Source organism: Teleopsis dalmanni, chromosome 1, assembly GCF_002237135.1.
Source record: "Teleopsis dalmanni isolate 2A chromosome 1, ASM223713v2, whole genome shotgun sequence".
NCBI lineage: Eukaryota > Metazoa > Arthropoda > Insecta > Diptera > Diopsidae > Teleopsis > Teleopsis dalmanni.
This window is the reverse complement of record NC_051846.1, coordinates 174092572-174102420: the sequence shown is the minus strand read 5'-3', so window position 1 is coordinate 174102420 and position 9849 is coordinate 174092572. Positions and strand designations below refer to the sequence as shown.

At 24.3% G+C, this 9849-nt stretch overlaps 2 protein-coding genes across 2 annotated transcripts; both read right to left on the bottom strand.

Moving 5' to 3' along the window:
* Positions 1-1331: 1331 nt before the first annotated feature.
* On the bottom strand, positions 1332-2718 carry LOC119670240 (palmitoyl-protein thioesterase 1-like). Its single transcript, XM_038080418.1, has 6 exons — positions 2536-2718; positions 2241-2478; positions 2023-2181; positions 1815-1964; positions 1629-1755; positions 1332-1469 (listed from the first exon to the last, which is right to left on the bottom strand). The coding sequence occupies exons 1-6, from the start codon at positions 2624-2626 to the stop codon at positions 1353-1355; spliced, it is 882 nt and encodes a 293-aa protein (XP_037936346.1). The 5' UTR covers positions 2627-2718; the 3' UTR covers positions 1332-1352.
* A 1603-nt stretch (positions 2719-4321) lies between these two features.
* On the bottom strand, positions 4322-9170 carry LOC119670239 (homeotic protein ocelliless). The gene is made up of 3 exons (XM_038080416.1): positions 8751-9170; positions 5217-5331; positions 4322-4978 (listed from the first exon to the last, which is right to left on the bottom strand). The coding sequence occupies exons 1-3, from the start codon at positions 8955-8957 to the stop codon at positions 4416-4418; spliced, it is 885 nt and encodes a 294-aa protein (XP_037936344.1). The 5' UTR covers positions 8958-9170; the 3' UTR covers positions 4322-4415.
* Between the last annotated feature and the right edge of the window lie 679 nt (positions 9171-9849).

The following is a 9849-nucleotide window of genomic DNA, read 5'->3' as shown; positions in this document are numbered from 1 at the left end:
TATATATTTATGTACCATTATTAATTTGTTTGTTTCTTTAGTAATAAATTTTTGTATTTAAATTGATATTGCACTTTAATATTTTAAAAATATTAAGTAAATGTAAACTATAAACTCATTCCTAATGAATAAAAATAAATACTATTTTATATTGTTGAATAAATATCAAATAATTATGGTTTTTATTTTTAATATTATGGACTGGATTTGTTAATAGTCTATTAAGTGTGTGTTTGATATAAGCTAACTGGATGTGTATGTTGTGTATAGGTTATGATTGCCTAGTCACAATAAATCTCTAAAGATGCCAAAAAGAATAAATTCTGAATCTTTTTTTGATTCATCACTTTCAAATCTCCCCTTTAAGTAATGAAAAAAATTTTTTAATTGATATTTTTTTATTAATATATTTGTACTGATTTAGTCTATTCAAAGTAATGCAAAGCAAGCCTTTAGGTATATTTGGCTTGTGGAGGTAATTTAAAAATAGATAAAATGTTCTTATAAAAGATCGTTTTAGGTTCTTCAAATTTGGCAAGCTCAGATATATTTGTTGGCTAGATATAAAACTCTGCTATGGTATTGCAATGATGTACCTTAAGGGTCTACTCGTGGCCTTTTTATTGGCTTACCAGCATAACCTAACCTATATATTTGTTGAATTGGTAGTAGTGAAGATCTGTTATATTTATTTTATTTGTCGATGTTTTGAAATTCAATGCTGGTAGCATGGTAGAAACAGTTGCTTAAAATAGCAGATTCTACCAAGAGCAATCGGGGCTATGTCCCGGAGCCACTGTTTTTGTGGTAGCCTATAGAGATCTAGAGAGAAGATACCACGAAAGAAATAACATGACGAATACAAGGATTAGAATATGGATAGGTGCTATTCGTCAATTTCGACGACCAAGTTCCATTCACCTTTCAGAATAAGGACTACATCAGCAGATCTCACAGGCTAACCACAATAACATTAAATTAATGTGCCTCAATAGTTGTATTGGTGCCTATTTCTAAGATTGCATATGAGTTGATGTTTTTTTGAGTAGTAACGATTCAATACCCAATAGTATTTATAGCATATATCTTTTTTATTATAAAAATTTTGACATGTTAACTTAATATGTTAGAAAGTATTTAGTATTTCTAATAGTAGTAACTGCAATTTAAGTTTCAGTTTAGGTAATTTAAAATATCGATGTACGTTTAAAAACTTTGGATTGATTTATTTAAACTCTAATTATTATTAGTATCACATTTAAATAATGAAGGTAGTTAATTACATACAGTTATATGTATATAAATAATTATTAAAGTAAATTGTTTCAGTGATAAAATATTAAAAAAATTCTTTATAATAAAAGTGGTATTATATTTTCAATAAACCATTGCTCTGACATTTGCAAATGATCACCTTCGACACCCAAAAAATCTAGTTTTCCGTCTAAATCTAGTTGTTCGAGTCCAAGCTGAAAATAAATAAAATTTGATATTGTAGTTTGTTTTTAAAAAAAGCTTTTTGTATTGAAAACATATTAATGATTTATATTCAGTTATTTTCAGTTTTGATATGTGACTATTTAATAGTCAAAGTATATGGACTATTAAAAGCACAAAATTATACTTACGCATTTATATACATGACTTTTTTTAAGCGGCAAAATTTCTTTATCCTGTCCAGGAGTATAAAATTCAAACCATTGAGATTCCTTAGGTTGCACAATGGTGTCATTTAAAAACTTCACCATAACAAATCTGTTGAAATGAGTTTTATTTATAATAATAGCCCATATTTTTTTAATAGTTAAATATACTTCTCCAGCTTATTTAAATTTTCTGCATAACGTTTATTGCAATCTAGTTCGTTGTTGATATCCACAAGGAAAGTGCTGCGAGAACGATATTCATCTTCACGCAAAGGATCGTGCCAATAAGTTGCTTGCACTAATTCCTTTTGTGTCCATCTATTAAATATAAATAAAATATAATATTAAAGTTCTTTTATACATAATAAATATCTACTCTTCATATGCTGCATAGTAAAGAATTTTGCGTATATATTCACACGTAGAAGTCTTTAGAGATGGGCATTTCGGTAAACCGAAAACACCTTGATGTTGACCACCCAAGCTTATGAGCATTTTCATAGGTGGATTCGGACAGCGCTGTGCTACCGCACGTCTAAAAAGTGTTTTATGAACATAAGTACTTTTTTTTACAAAATAAAATAAAAAACATACAAAAATTGTCCACCCTGGGAAAAACCAATAGCATTGTAACCATTAGCCAATTTTTTATCTTCAGAAAGCTGTTGACATACGTACTCCACTTGTTTGTTTGGATGTATAAAAAAGCCGCTTTGATAATCCATAACGATGTTACCACCAATCTCTAGGGACTTGACATAGGTTTTATTTGTATGCTCTTGTATTAATTTTTTAATGGATCCCAAACTAAATGGAAAACAGCATGTATCACCTATGATTAGCACAATTAAAAGTATTTAAATGTTAAATATTTTATTAGGGTATTTACCCATTCCATGCCACATGACAACAGGTCGGACTGTAGCTCCAACATAACTACAATAAAATATTAACAAAATTAAATATATACTTTTCATCATTAAATATATATAGCAATAAATTTGTCAATAATTTAATTTCAAGAACTTCTTTAGCTTCAATTGCAAACAAAGACTAATCAGATTTATTTTAATGCAATTTGACAGTTTATTTATAAATATTGCTGACAGTGTTGCGTGAAATCATAAAAGTACTTTTTGTAAAATGCAATTTTAAATTCATAGAGGAGTATAATTAATGTCGGTTAAATTTTGAAAGAATGTTATTAAAGTTTTATGAATATACATTTTTTATAGTATAAAAAATTATATTTGTATAATATATCTATTTTTTATATATTTTTATGTATTCCATTTTTTTAAGAAAATTTAACTTTTTTAAGAAAAAGCGGGTATCCATTGAACCATTAATTTCACAATCAAAATTATCTATAGTATTTTATAATTAATTCAATTCTAATTGTTTATATTATATTATAATATAATATTAAATTTGTAATTGTTAAGTGTTTACTTGAAATCCCTACAAACATTTCGACCGGGTGTTTTCCATTAGGTTCACTAGTTTTTTGGAATGTCTATTTATTCTTTCATTGTATTAAATATTTTCTCTGTGATTTTTCTTTAAAACTTAAATTCTATATTTTGTATATTAACGCCCAGATAATATTAGATAGATAAATTTAAAAAAATGTTGAACAAAAAACCATTTTTTTGTCGTTTATGTATATTAATTCAGTTCATACGATATGTTGAAGAATCATATTGAAAAACAAACCTAAAATCAAAATAATTTATTATTTAGTTTTCTTGTGTTTGACTATTCACTGAAAATTCAAGTCTAAACACTTAAATTTACTTCAGCATTTTTTACAATTTCTAACAAGCAAAATTATTTTTAAATTTGTAAGCTTTCAAATATTACCAATTTTGAATGGTTCAACTTTTAAATCATGGAATAAATAACAAATCTTAACTGTTAAGTTAAGTTTCGGAGATGCTGCATTGGTATTTTTATTAAAATACTTAGAGTATCACGTAACTTCTTCATTGATGAACTTAAGGAATATGTAGACTTATAGTACTAATAATGGCAATTTGGGTTAATACTCAGTATTTTAAAGGACTACTAAAGTTAAACTATAAATACACTCCTTTTTTCTGTCTATTAAAAAATAATGAGTTTTTGTATATAAAGTTACGATCAGCTGTTGTTGTGACTCTAGTGTGGTGAATACAATTTGTAACATCAATAAGGTAATTCAATAAGGGGTGATTATTTAATTAAGTGGTCTTACTAGAATCATGTGGTATCACAACATGCTAATTTGTGCGAAATGTGTGGGTTTCCAAATAAAAAAAACCAATGAAGTGGTTGTTATACTTACGACCATTGATATTTACCAACCTAGCTTTTCTAAAACCATTTTCTTACCATATCATAAAAATGGATAATACCTGTGATCTTTTGTAAATTGGTTCTTAAAGAATTTGTATTAAAAGTAACCACACAAAATTGCAGTTGAGTCATTTTTATTCCATCAAATATAGAAATTATGTTTGAGAGCTCAGTTCGGTGATTGTGATTGAAAAATCCAACTTAACTATTGCAATTTTTAAAGACATCATTATCCTATTTAAGTTTTTAACTTACTATTTCCACAACTCTCTATATATAAACTATATTTCTTTGTTACAATAATACTTATATTTATTTATAGACTAGAAAGGTTTATATGGTTTTATTGATTAATTAAATCTAATGTCTAAGACATTTTTAAATATTCTTGTTGGAATATATGTAAGTTCTGTATTTTAATTGTATGATCCTCTAGTGTACTCCATTTGTAGATCCAATAGCCTGTTGATGTTGTGCATGTGATGGATGTTGCGGCTTATTATTTGAGAAATCAATGCATGCACCTGAAGTTAAATCTATTTCCTCTGAATCTGAACCATCTGAGCCATCATCAGAACAATGCCCTTCAAGTGCTGCTGCCGCTGCCAGCATATGTGCATCAGACATGGAATTCATATTTAAATGTGATCTTAAAGTTCCATTTAAATTTTGATCAGTTTGTTCTTTATAAAGTTTAAGTTCAGTGTATGTTTTTTCACATCCATTTGTAAGTTTATCGTCATTTTCATTTGAAATTCGCTCTTGTTGACCTGCCATCTTATGCTGAGGATGTTGTTGAAAAGCGGGATGCATCATAGTAAAATTTGATGGTGGTGATTGACCGTTTGTGGCTGTCGTACCATTCATTTCACTTGATTGATTTTGTGTATCTTTACCATGTGAATTTGAAAGATTTTCAGGACTTTGGTCACTTAATCCAACCTGTGGACCATTTGCAGTACTAGCTGAGTTAGGTAAATTGGGGACTCTTCCTCCTAAGTCGCAAAAAAAAAATGTAATAATATTGATTAATTAATTAAATATTACTTCACTTTTTAAACTTATTATTAGAGCTTTATTTATAATGTATATTTTGTAAATTATATTTTATTTTATTATATTATTTTAAGTTAATTTATGTTTAATAATTATTAATTAATTGAGTTCTATTCATAATAATATAAAATTTCTAAAACAATAATAATAAAAAAATAATTTTGTGATTTATTTTACCGGGTGTCATAACTGGAGGGGTTCCTAAACTTAAGCAACGCATTCTCCATGCGTCTTGAAGTAATTGTAGTCGAGCTTGCTTTCGCCATTTTGCTCTGCGGTTTTGGAACCATACCTGCAATAAATAATTAAAATATTAAATAAAATTAATGAAATATTAAATTTTTTTTAGTTTAAATTATTTTTTAAAAAAATATTTATTTAAATTATTACTTCATTCATTGCATATTTTATATTAACTTTGACATTATTAATATTAATGTTAAATTTTTATTATAAGATTTTTAATTTATGTTTTTTTTTTCTTTATAGGTACGAAATGATTTTATTAAATATATACATATGCTCCTTATTGTACTATATTATTTTATTAAATATACACATGTTTTTAATTTTGGGAATATCTTTTTTAAAAATTATTTCTCTAAGACAAAGTTTTTATAATCTAAAGGACTAAAATAATTTAATTTGAAATTTATAAAATTTTTTTTTAATAAAATTTATTATTAATATTTTTTTATAATAGCGAAAAAAAATTCAATTATTGTTGTTTTGTTATTAAATATATATAAATTCAACTATAAAAGTCATATTCGACCAGTTAAAGTCCGGAAACACAAAATATAATATAAAATATAATGAAAAATTAATTTTGCTTTTACGGTAGAGAAATAGATTCTCATTTAGGTCTTAAGAAATGGATCGGTTATGGTACCAAAGTGAAATTTTAGGTACGATTTGATTATTTTGATTATAAATTATTTTTTTTAATAAGAAAATAATTTTCGGAATGAAATTTAAATGCATTATATACAGTTATCTTGTAACCAATTTATCAATTTAAGATTCTTTCATAAAGAAAAATCTGAGAACATATTGAATTATATGTCTGGTGGCAGTTTGCCGCTTTAATGACAACTAAATTTTCTCACAGTTTTTAAGTAATAAATTAATAGTTAATTAATAAATTATCAAAAATATTATTTATCGATAATTACGAAACAACACATAATGATGAAGTTCTTAGTAAGATCTATAGTCCTCTATGACTCAACTAACGTATTCGAATAAATCTTGAGCTATACGAGTTTTAACATGATATTGATAGTGAATAAAGACTTAGTGGTACGCTGGTTCGGTCACGTCGTGTGAATGGATAAGTGTTGGAAGAAGTAGTCGGGAAAAAAGTTATGGCGAAAGTATGTCTTTGGTGAAGTAATTAAATTGAGTGTGTACTGATTGGATTTGGTGTATTAGAAACTTGAAAATAGGTTGCTGTAGTCAAAAACCTGGTCACGTAAGTCTTGAAATATATTATTATATATTTATTAATATGTTATTATAATATATGTAATTTCAATTTCCTAATTTTTTTCATTATTATTTATTTTATTTATTATATTATTCCAATGATTTTTTAATTCAATTTAATTTTTTAATGAATATATAACAATAACACATATAACTGCCATTAGGTCTTAATTATTTTAAGATTCTTTTTTATAATATTCAATTTAAATATTATTTCAATTTTGAATGTAAATTTAGTTATTTATATATATAATAATTACTTTTTCTATATCTTTTAAAATCATATTTTTATTTAAATAAAATTTTTAGTCATATTTTATTATTGTATGGTAAAATTATAAGGCAAAATTAAATTGGTGGTAAAAAATAATTATTTAAATATTTTTTAAATTTTTGGTTTATTTATATAGTTCTGTTAAAAATTTTAAATTACTTAAATAAAGTAATAATGAAGTAATAATAAATATTAACATAACCCGTAACTTTTAACAAATTTTTCCTTTTTCCTTTTTTGTTTCTTTTTTTTATTTTTTTTATTTATTCTTTTATTTAAATTATTTTAATGAATAAAATAAATTCACTTAATAAAAATTTTAAAGTCTTTTTAAGTTTTGTGTTGTTTTATCATTATTAGATATAATTGAAATATTATTTATGAATTATTACACTATTTTATTACTTAATAATATTTCTTTTATGTTTATTATTTAATTTTTTTGAAGGATTTTGATGCGATGTTTTTTATTCATACATTTTTATTTTTATTTATTTAATCTGTAATTAAAAATAAAAAATTCCGTACCAATAAATCTTTAAAAAATAGGTTATTAACGTGCAATTAAGTTTTATGCTTTAACTTTCCATATTTTATATATAAAAAAATTTAGTTTTATCATTTTTATACTTTTTTGTGTTAAATCTAATAATGTTTCTCTTTTCTTTTTAATAATTTTAACTGGCATTTATAAGTTGAAAATATTGTTTAAGTTATATTATTTTTATATAATTTATTATGTGTTTTAAATTTTGCCGGGCTTTAGGTCGTGTTTTTTAATTTATATTTTTATATAATAACTTATATTATATAAAAAACAAAGTACAAATACAATTGTATGTGTATAATGGTAATAACACTGATAATAGTCTACGAAGTAGACCGAAATAGTTGTTAATAATATATATTACATAAGTTAATAACTGTGATATATTTATTTATTCTTAAGTTTGTTTTTTATATAATATAAGTTATTATATAAAAATTTAAATTTAAAAACACGACCTAAAGCCCGGCAAAATGTAAAACACATATGTATTGAGGTCGATATTAATAGAAATAATTATATTATATTATAATATTATTATTAAGTTCCAAAAGTTAATAATTAATTCAAAAAATTTAAGTTAAAGTTAGAATTCTTGTAGTATTTTTTTCGTTTTGAATAAAATATAATTTTTTCTTAAGTTTTTAACGTTTTTATTTATTATGCAATTTATTATGCGATTTTAAATAAAGTTATTTACATTTTTAATTTTTTATATATTAACATTGCTTTCAAAATTATTATTTAAAAAAACCAAATTAATATTGGTTGTTCAATATTTTTTCGATGGATTTTTATATATTTTTTTTACTAAAATAAGTTTTTCATATTTGTTAATTTACTTTAATGTTTAACTTAAAAATTCCAAAAATTTTTATTTACGTTATTAACACAAGTTTAATCAAATTTATATTTTTTAATTAGTTTTTTTTAACCAACTAATAACACATAAATTTTTATTTCAAAAATAATTTTTATTGCTAATAATAATAACGTATTATATTATTAAATTTTTTATTTTTTTTACATTTATGTAAATTTTTAATTTAATAATAATTTTGATATTGATTTATTATTGTATCCAATAATTATTCTCAACAAATAAATTATTGGTTTTTTTATTATATCATTATATATAATTTTTATTATTTTATTATACTTTTTATAAATAGTAATTATATTTTAAATATTTTTTAAATATTTAAAACGAGTTAGTGACTTAAATTATTTGTTCTTTTTAAGTTTTTTTATTTTTTTAATTTTCATATTTCCTTATATTTAATTTTATGTCCTTTATTTTTTAACACACATATTATCATTTTATTTTATAATTATATTGTATTATTATTATTTTATCATTTGAAGAAACAAATAAGTTTAACTTTGCATTGTCGATTATCACCTGTACTCGGGCTTCGCTTAAACTTATGCGTAAGGCGACTTCTTCACGAAGAAATACGTCAGGATAATGGGTTTTCTGAAAGAGTGCCTCGAGTTCTTGCAATTGTTGTGGCGTAAAGGTCGTGCGATTTCGTCTTTGTCTACGTCGACCAAACATATATTCGGTTAACAGATCACCTGGCAAAGGCGAAAGAAACGGACCTGCCATATTATTAAAGTTTTTTAACAAAAGTTAAATAAAAAAATATTCAGACGCGGTAATTCGAATCCTTGTAGTTTTTTATTGATGCCGAACGATGTTATTAGTTGCACGTTCCGGCAGCAACTGTGCAATTTATGTGCTATCAAAAGTCTTTTATTGCATCTGTGCTAATACGTCCTTTTGAGTCCATATTTACTATTGTGTGTTGTAATTAGTAGCGCGCCCGATTTGCACACGAACAATATCCTTACTTAACTGACGTTAGCGTCGGAAAATATTGCAAATTTACGAATTGGATTTCAAAAGCGCGCCTTACGCATGCATATTCAGCATCCTTTCCCTTGTGCTCATTTAAAATTTTGCACAACTTTCTGCTGTGCTCTCTCTCTCTCTCGCTCTCTTTGTGTATGATTTGTCCTTTATATTTTGAGATGCTCAATGTTTGTTTTTGTTTTCTTTCTTATACTTTTTTTTTAATTTCAATTTGATTTTGTTTTCTCTCAAGGCTCTATTAATATAAAAATAATTTGTTTATGGAGATTAGATTTTCATTTTTTCCCTGCTTCCTAAGAAAGCAAGTTCAGGAGCGAATTTAAAAATTTTTATGATGTTATAGAAAAAAATTATAAAAATAAGATGAAATTTCAATGAATATTAAAATATTTTTCCTAATTTGAAGTAGTTGTGACATCACTTTTTTATTATTTTTAATTGGTGAATAAAACGGATGATATGTGAATGAGCTCATTCACATCAGCCTTCGTATTCATCTATTTTTACTAATATTTTTATAATTCTTCCATTTTAAATAGAAAAAGTTAGAAAATTTTAAAAAATACAGAAATTAAGTTTATTATTGGATGTGTCCCTGGCAGTAGTTAGAGAAGTTAAGAGAAAT

Bases quoted from the DNA above. Each gene is read 5' to 3' on its own strand.
- LOC119670240 (XM_038080418.1), bottom strand. From the start codon at position 2,626: ATGATGAAAAGTATATATTTAATTTTGTTAATATTTTATTGTAGTTAT. The intron at 1,965-2,022 runs GTAGATATTTAT...TATATTTAATAG, and splicing joins TACTATGCAGCATATGAAGA to ATGGACACAAAAGGAATTAG. The intron at 1,470-1,628 runs GTAAGTATAATT...ATTTATTTTCAG, and splicing joins AAAGTCATGTATATAAATGC to CTTGGACTCGAACAACTAGA.
- LOC119670239 (XM_038080416.1), bottom strand. From the start codon at position 8,957: ATGGCAGGTCCGTTTCTTTCGCCTTTGCCAGGTGATCTGTTAACCGAA. The intron at 5,332-8,750 runs GTGATAATCGAC...TATTTATTGCAG, and splicing joins TAAGCGAAGCCCGAGTACAG to GTATGGTTCCAAAACCGCAG. The intron at 4,979-5,216 runs GTAAAATAAATC...TTTGCGACTTAG, and splicing joins CCCTCCAGTTATGACACCCG to GAGGAAGAGTCCCCAATTTA.